We start from the raw sequence: 7420 nt of genomic DNA, 5'->3' as shown, positions 1-7420 counted from the left end.
TAAATTCTCACTTATTTTGTTCTTTTGGCACAGTTTTTTTAAATGCCACAGACATAGTAGCCGAGTTTGACATCTAGTTCTCATTCTCTCGTTAGTTGCTAGTACTTTCTTGCCATATGCACGTTAAAATCAGGAACGTGTATCGAAATATCGAGGTCTAGCCGCCAGTTTGGTTTGATCTAGCTCGCAACAGAGTATACCGTACTAATCAACATATAGAAGTCCCGATAAGGTTGCCTGACTGGTTCAAGAAGCTTCTGTCGAACCAGTAACGCATTGATTCGTGTTTTTCTCAAAGTACAGGGTAGGCCAAGCTGATCGGCTATTTATCGGAACGAGGCAACAAGGCACCAAATCTTTGCCGTCATTGTCGACATTCTTCGCAGTATCCCAACCTCGACCGAGACGGCCAGCATAACAACGAAACCCTCGAGCGAACGCCAGACGGCAGATATCCCTGCGAAAACCGACCAATTGCCCGATAGCGAGGAGCCTTTCTCGACTGGGCCCGGTCACGCGTACTCTCACTACCTCACAAACCATGTCGACGCGACGAGCTGCCTTGTCAGTAACATTTACCTCCTCCCGAACCGCCGGCTCAACGATTGCCGATTCATCGAGCTCCATGCGCTGACTGTCATCGTATTCAGATCCCTCTACCGCCGCTCATTGAAGCTGGCGCTAGATTGGGCCGTCCATCGACACCTGTGGCGTGGCCAGGCTATGTATATTCGCTCACTATTCGAGGCCAACCGCAATGTCACCGATCCCCGACATCAAAGGGTTTGTCACCAATTGGCGGCTGGAAGATGATCTAGACGCTGATTCTGATGCACAGGCCCTATTGACCGAGACCGAGAAGCTGCTAGAGAGCTGGAAGCACCCCGACCCTTATACTCCCCCTACAGCCCCCGGAGGTATATCTCTCCAGCATATGGCAAGAGTCGTCAGGTGCAGAATGCTAATGATACTGTCACAGGCTCCAAGTTTGAGCGAAACCTCCCGTCGCCTGTTCTCGACCGTGAGTATATATCCGGTGGCACCCAGCCATCAATAATCCGGAAACTGATATGTGAATAGCTCCCCCACACCCTGTTAACCGACACTAAAAACTCGACTGGATTATTTGGGCTGTACGAGAGGATATATGTACATAGAAGAGGATACAGATGGGCTCGCGGAGAGGGCTGTAGCATGAATCAAATGAATTTGGTCATTCAAGTATCGTATCAGTGCGAACGAGGTCGACATCTGGCCACAAGAATCAGCACTTACCGACACTCTACGAGCGGCAGGCATCTTATCGATGATGCATGTTAGAAGGCTAATCACTGCAAGCAAATGTCTTATATTTGGAAGCGATAGCTGAGCACAAAATCACTGAGAAATAGCAGTTGCAAACAGCGAGTATTTATCAGTTCGGGACAGCGAAAGGCATGGTCCAAGCTAAGTTAGAGGATGATAGTTTTCAGTGGTGAATACGTTCACAGCAGGGTTAAGAGGCGAGGATGTAGATCTTTGAAGTATTCTTATTTCATGACCATAGCCGTGGGGGATTATTGTACAACCCTAATGCGCGAATAAACTGATGAAAAACAACCGTATGAACCCTTGAACCGTGACCCCTTTGTCATGACAACCCAAACAACCAGCCATCGCATGGAAAAACAAGAACCAAATGAACCATTTACAGCTCCTGGCTAGCGTTCTTGCCAGTCTTACCCGTCTTCTTGGGCAGAAGGTCTGGGGCGATGTTAGTGGTGATGAAAAGTTATGGGGGAAAATGGATAACGTACTCTGGTGGATGTTGGGAAGGACACCACCCTGGGCAATGGTGACGTGACCCAGAAGCTTGTTCAACTCCTCATCGTTTCGGATGGCGAGCTGGAGATGACGGGGGATGATACGGGTCTTCTTGTTGTCACGGGCAGCGTTACCAGCCAACTCGAGGATTTCGGCAGCGAGGTACTCGAGAACGGCAGCGAGGTAGACGGGAGCACCGGCACCAACACGCTGAGCGTAGTTGCCCTTTCGGAGAAGACGGTGGACACGACCAACAGGGAACGCGAGACCAGCCTTGGAAGATCGCCTGGAGAAGAGTGGTGTTAGCTTGAGATCGATCAAGGTGAAAAGACGCGATCGAAAAGGCGCGTCAAAGTGAGCGAAGAGGCAAGACTTACGATTGCGCGTTCTTGGAACCAGAGGCCTTGCCGCCAGACTTTCCGCCGCCAGTCATTTTGAAGGTTGGGTGGTTTGGGGTGGTTGGTTAAAAAAGAGGTGATTGAGGAGTCTGAAAGACTTTATTGAGATGGATGAAAGAGTCGAAGAGAGTGGTTGTGATGACAATTGGTTGATGAGAAGTGGAAGAGATAACGTTGGCGGGGGACGTAGAGGTTAAGTACTTTTCGCGCGTCGGGAGCTCTGATCCCAGATCACTCACTTGCAGCTGGCAACGCGATTTGGGGCTAGCCGCATTTGGCGAAATTGGGAAACCAAGCTCCTCGACGCATTAAAAAATAAAATCGAACACCCCTGGCGCGCCTGTAGCACTTGTTACTGGCCAGTGGTCGATGGCCCACTAAAATGGCCCCCGGCGAAATAATAAAACCGATTTTCTAGGTATGTTATGCCCTCCAACCAAGATCACTTGCGCGTTATTCTGCTTTCTCCTCTCACCTTGCCCGCACCACAAGGTTTTTCGTCCTCCATTTTCTTTTTTCCTCCTCTCTACATTTTTTGCTGTGCGCGGCGCGATTTGATGATTGGAGGACACGTTGGACACTTGTTCACGTCACAATCAGTCAAAGCCAATGCGGTTTTCCGATACCTTTGGCCTCCCACGTTTGTCAACTTGTGCCAGCTCCAGCTCATCTTGTTTGAACTGGTCTGGTCCGGTTGCTCTGTTGCTCGGTCGCGCTCTCGTTTGCGTGATTTTTGGGACTTTCTTCCTCTTCCACCTGGTCTGTTTTGTTTGAAGTTGTTCCAACTGGGTCTGATCTTTGACTTGTTTTTCTTTGGCCCATTTTGGTCTGAAATTCTTTTGATTCTGTGAAGTTTGATCCATCTTCGTCATACCAAGGCATGTTTTGTGTCTTTTTTCTACTTTGATTTGGCCCATATACACCTTTGAAAGGTGTATACAACTTGAATTTTCTTTCTTTTTTTAGTTTAGAGATATAGATTTAAGCCTCAATTTGACTACATGAACCCCAGATTCAGGTACTGTGACGTATATTGCATGTGTGGACGGTCCACAAATCAAAAAACCCCCGGCTTTTCGATGTCAGATCTCTTCGAGATCCGTCAGGAACCGGTCACGACGGAGCCAGCAGCCCTATAGATGTCCGTCTCGGGACTCAAACGGATGCAGATGTGGGGAGAAGCCGGCACGGCATCCTCAGGAGTGACGACGACCGACCCCGAATGGCGACTCGTTGCCGTTGCGTTGCGGACGTGACGGGCCACAGTCCGGAGCCTTCCTCCTTCATAACGGAACGGACGCGTTGATGAGAAAGGCGGGCGCGTAGGCAAGGGTGCTCGAACAGATCTGGGCGTATTCAGGGACCCGGATCGGTATACAGCTCAATTTACAAAATCTTACGCTCATTACGGGCCTCCAAGGCTGTCACGTTTAGAATCGGGCATATTTGGAGTCATCACGACATTTTGAACGGCTCTACAAGGTGGATATGATGGATGAAAGTACCTATACTATGAGTAGAAGTGATATGTAAAAGGAAAGAAATCAAAGAGCAAGAGAAGAATGACCCGGGCTGAGACGCGGGAGCTGGGAGGTGATGAAAGAGGACGAGGGAAGCAAAGAGACCACGACGCGAAAATGAGAATGGAAATGGAAACGGATGCTCCCATCAAAAACGATGATGGAAAGGATGCTGGTGGGGGGCGGCCTTGTAAAGGTTAGAGCGTGATTGTGAGCGCAAAGAACCAATCAAAAAAAAGAACCGTCACCCAATTTTATTTCACCCAGCAGCAACAGAAAAGAGGGGCTGGCCTGGCAGGTCCCCTCCAAGATCACCTCCACCAGCCGCTAAGCAGGCCCGCGCAATTGAAGCAAGCACGCGTGCGCACGCCCCCCAGGCAATCAGTAACCCGCTAACACCGACAACGCGCCAGCTACAAAAACCCAACCCACTCCCCGATCTTCTCTTCTCGCCATCAACTTCCAATCTACAACAGCATCTTCTCGCCTCACAACAACTTACTCAACCGACACAACCAACCCACACACTTTTTTTCAAACCTCTTTTCCATCTTTTGAAATGGCTCCTAAGGCTGCAGACAAGAAGCCCGCCTCCAAGGCTCCCGCTACTGCCTCCAAGGCTCCTCAGGAGAAGAAGGATGCCGGCAAGAAGACTGCCGCCTCTGGCGACAAGAAGAAGCGCTCCAAGACCCGCAAGGAGACATACTCTTCTTACATCTACAAGGGTGGGTTCCAATTCCAACCTCAATCGCGCCTTATCGCGTCTTGTTTTGGTAACGCGTTTACTGACTTGCATCTCCAGTCCTCAAGCAGGTCCACCCCGACACTGGTATCTCCAACCGTGCCATGTCCATCCTGAACTCTTTTGTCAACGGTATGTCGCATCATCTACTTAACTACTCCAACTTGATCTGACTCTTGGTCCAGACATCTTCGAGCGCGTCGCTTCTGAGGCCTCTAAGCTTGCCGCCTACAACAAGAAGTCCACCATCTCTTCCCGAGAGATCCAGACCTCTGTCCGTCTCATCCTCCCCGGTGAGCTTGCCAAGCACGCCGTCTCTGAGGGTACCAAGGCGGTTACAAAGTACTCTTCCTCGACAAAATAAGTGCTTTGATGGCTTGATTTTTGGGCATTTGGTTTTTCACGCGTGGCATCAGGGTGTCATGAGTCCGAGGTTTCACGGGGATCCAGCCCTGTTTTAGGGGCCTCATAATGCGTTACGGATGGTTTTGTTTTATTTCCTGGGGGCAATGTCTTCACACGGGCAACGGGGTTCGCGGTTGTACAATAAACATCGAGAATAGGGTCTCGATCAAATGAATTCGTGCACATAAGCTTTGTGTCCCATCCTTTTACTGTTACATGTGTGTCTTGTTTGATGCCTTTAGTTTCTAATCTCTACAGTTTGTTGCGTTCCTCAAACTCCATGAAAGTGTCGTTTTAAACATGACCAACTTCTATCCCAGTCCAGCTTTCGAACGCTTCATTGTATGAGTAACAGGTTGCATTATGCCCTTGTTGTTGGAAGCCCCGAGTGCAGTCCCCATACTCCAGCCCATCTTCTCCAGCATCGCTCTTCCACGGTTCTCGATGCCCAATTCTGGCGCTGAAGCACCAACCACCTCACCATCTTGATATGTAGCAGCCGCGACGGAAGTGCCACCACGAGCAGACGGCAAGCGATTCCCTTTCTTGCCCTTCTTGTCAGACCGAGGAAGATACTTGCGATTGACGCGCTTGAGAGCTTGATCGAATGTTGCTGGGACGTAGGGAGGTGTGCGCTTTGTCCGATGAAGTGTCGGTCTTCGTTGGTCGCCTTTTCCAATTGACTTGGACTTGAGTTTGAATTTACTCGCCAGCTCGTGGATCATCTTGCGCGCATTGTTATCCATAGGGGGAAAATTAAGTCTGTAATTAGTCAGTTGAAATTCATAAATAACCTGATGACAACTCACTGTTCGTCAGAACCCATCAGGAATGTTTGTAGCTCGTCTGCGACTTGGTCCATGTTCATTCCATCGGAATATTTGACCCGCAGATCGTCAGGGTCTTTTTTGCCTAGCATGCCAAGAGCGCGCATTTCCTCTCGCTGTTTCTTTCGTTCGGATTTCTTAAGGCGATCGCTCTTCCAGCTGGCTTGGAGGGATGCTTCCAGTTCAGAATCAGACATGTTGAAGCTGATCTGAGCTCGAGCGCCTTTGCCTTTGCGCCGACGCAGGCTGGGACGATCCCAATCCATCAAATCAAAATTATCGTCAAATTCCTGGTGCTGTTTCGTCCTCTTGCCAGTGTCGTCATCGTCTGAGTCGGAGTCGCTCGAAGAATTTCCGAAGTGTACATCCTCCATACCCAGATCTTGCCCAAGCTGCTGGCCGGCAATCAGTCTTGTGAGTGTCTCGTCATCGATCTCGCTAGGGACCTCATCTCCGTTGGTCGCTTCAGCGTCGTCCGTATCATCATCCGTGTCATCTCCTGCAGCATTGGCTGACTCGGATACGCCACTGTCGTCTGAGTGTCTTCCACCTTCGAGCAGTTCCTTGAAGTAATCATCAACTTCAGTGTTTTCCTTGAGGTTGGCGATATAGTCGGCAAGAATGGCATCCTCGTCGTCGTCAAATTTAGTTTTAGCATTACGTTTCTCACGCTTCTTCTGTTTTTTCTCCGTTTTGGTTAAGTTCTTATTGCGGATTGGTGCCGTTTGCAGTTCTGGTGTTGGTGCTGGTGGTTGTTGTGAATGGGCCGGCTCAGTGATGATAGCCTGCTCGACGACACGAATTTCAGTCTGCATCTGCACCATGTCGATATCAGGCACATATTGTACGTTTCTCTGCGCACCTCGGCCCTTGAAGAGGAGCACTTCCTCGCTCGAGGTACTGCTCCTCGAGGATGGTCTATCCGGTATCTCCACCGGGGGAAGATCCTTCTTCTTTTGGACCTGGTCTCCTGTGAGATCAAAGAAGAATGGTACATCCTGTGGCACGCTTTCTTCGGGTGCAGTCTCAGCTTGGATTGCCTCCTCGAGGTCGTCAGGGCCAATAAACTCAACCTCGTCGGTCGATTCTTCGAAGCTCTGTTCGTCAGCCTGGTCATCTTTCTTGTCGGCCCGGTCAACAATCGCATCCAAGAGCTTCAAAGGTTCCGTAGGTCCAGCGCTTACGAAAGCAACTGGCCGCAGTCGTAGACTGGAATTCCCCCATGTAGAATGGTCATGCTGGGATGTCTGGCGAGCTTCGTCGGCAAGCGTGAATCCAGCTATAATGGATCAGGTCAGCGGCCAAGCACTTCGACATTTGCGCACTTTGCATCACAGTGATCCGTACCAGTTTCTTCTCTTGCAAAATTGACTCGGAGCGGCGTTGGTGAATAGCTCCCACCTCCACGAAAAGCTCCCCTACCTCCTCGACCTCCCCTGGCATTCTTTGCGCCACGGAAAGCGGGAGCTCCCCGCTTGTTTTTTGCCATGGCAATATCAAAGAGAGGTAGCCTTCATTGTGAGAGTAGTTCGGTATGGCAGTCCAGTTGATATTTATAGTGGTTGTGCACCATAAAAACAATGTTGTGTTTTGGGTGAGAGAAAGGTGTTACAGATCTTTGTCGATGGCAAAGAAAACGAGTCACCCCGCGGTGGACTTTGCGTTGCCGCTGGTCTATCGATTGGCTCGGTAAATAAAGTGGGGCCAGATGGCCGAGATAAGCGT

At 50.0% G+C, this 7420-nt stretch overlaps 4 protein-coding genes across 4 annotated transcripts; 2 read left to right on the top strand and 2 right to left on the bottom strand.

The window, feature by feature from the left end:
- Window positions 1-757: 757 nt before the first annotated feature.
- J7337_007134 (uncharacterized protein) lies at window positions 758-1109 on the top strand (the record flags this gene model as incomplete). Its single annotated transcript, XM_044824789.1, is given in 3 exon segments — window positions 758-917; window positions 932-1021; window positions 1081-1109. 3 exon segments carry the CDS (start codon window positions 758-760, stop codon window positions 1107-1109), a joined length of 279 nt encoding a protein of 92 aa, XP_044680446.1.
- A 578-nt stretch (window positions 1110-1687) lies between these two features.
- On the bottom strand, window positions 1688-2236 carry HH2A (histone H2A; the record flags this gene model as incomplete). The annotated part of the gene is made up of 3 exons (XM_044824788.1): window positions 1688-1743; window positions 1797-2089; window positions 2181-2236. The coding sequence occupies 3 exons, from the start codon at window positions 2234-2236 to the stop codon at window positions 1688-1690; spliced, it is 405 nt and encodes a 134-aa protein (XP_044680445.1).
- A 2044-nt stretch (window positions 2237-4280) lies between these two features.
- HTB1 (histone H2B) lies at window positions 4281-4827 on the top strand (the record flags this gene model as incomplete). Its single annotated transcript, XM_044824787.1, has 3 exons — window positions 4281-4446; window positions 4524-4595; window positions 4649-4827. 3 exons carry the CDS (start codon window positions 4281-4283, stop codon window positions 4825-4827), a joined length of 417 nt encoding a protein of 138 aa, XP_044680444.1.
- Window positions 4828-5179: 352 nt separating this feature from the next.
- On the bottom strand, window positions 5180-7138 carry J7337_007131 (uncharacterized protein; the record flags this gene model as incomplete). Its single annotated transcript, XM_044824786.1, has 3 exons — window positions 5180-5630; window positions 5678-6974; window positions 7021-7138. The coding sequence occupies 3 exons, from the start codon at window positions 7136-7138 to the stop codon at window positions 5180-5182; spliced, it is 1866 nt and encodes a 621-aa protein (XP_044680443.1).
- Between the last annotated feature and the right edge of the window lie 282 nt (window positions 7139-7420).

The sequence above is a fragment of the Fusarium musae genome, chromosome 5 (assembly GCF_019915245.1).
Source record: "Fusarium musae strain F31 chromosome 5, whole genome shotgun sequence".
NCBI lineage: Eukaryota > Fungi > Ascomycota > Sordariomycetes > Hypocreales > Nectriaceae > Fusarium > Fusarium musae.
Note: the sequence above shows the minus strand (reverse complement) of the source record. Positions and strands in the feature narration are given on the sequence as shown.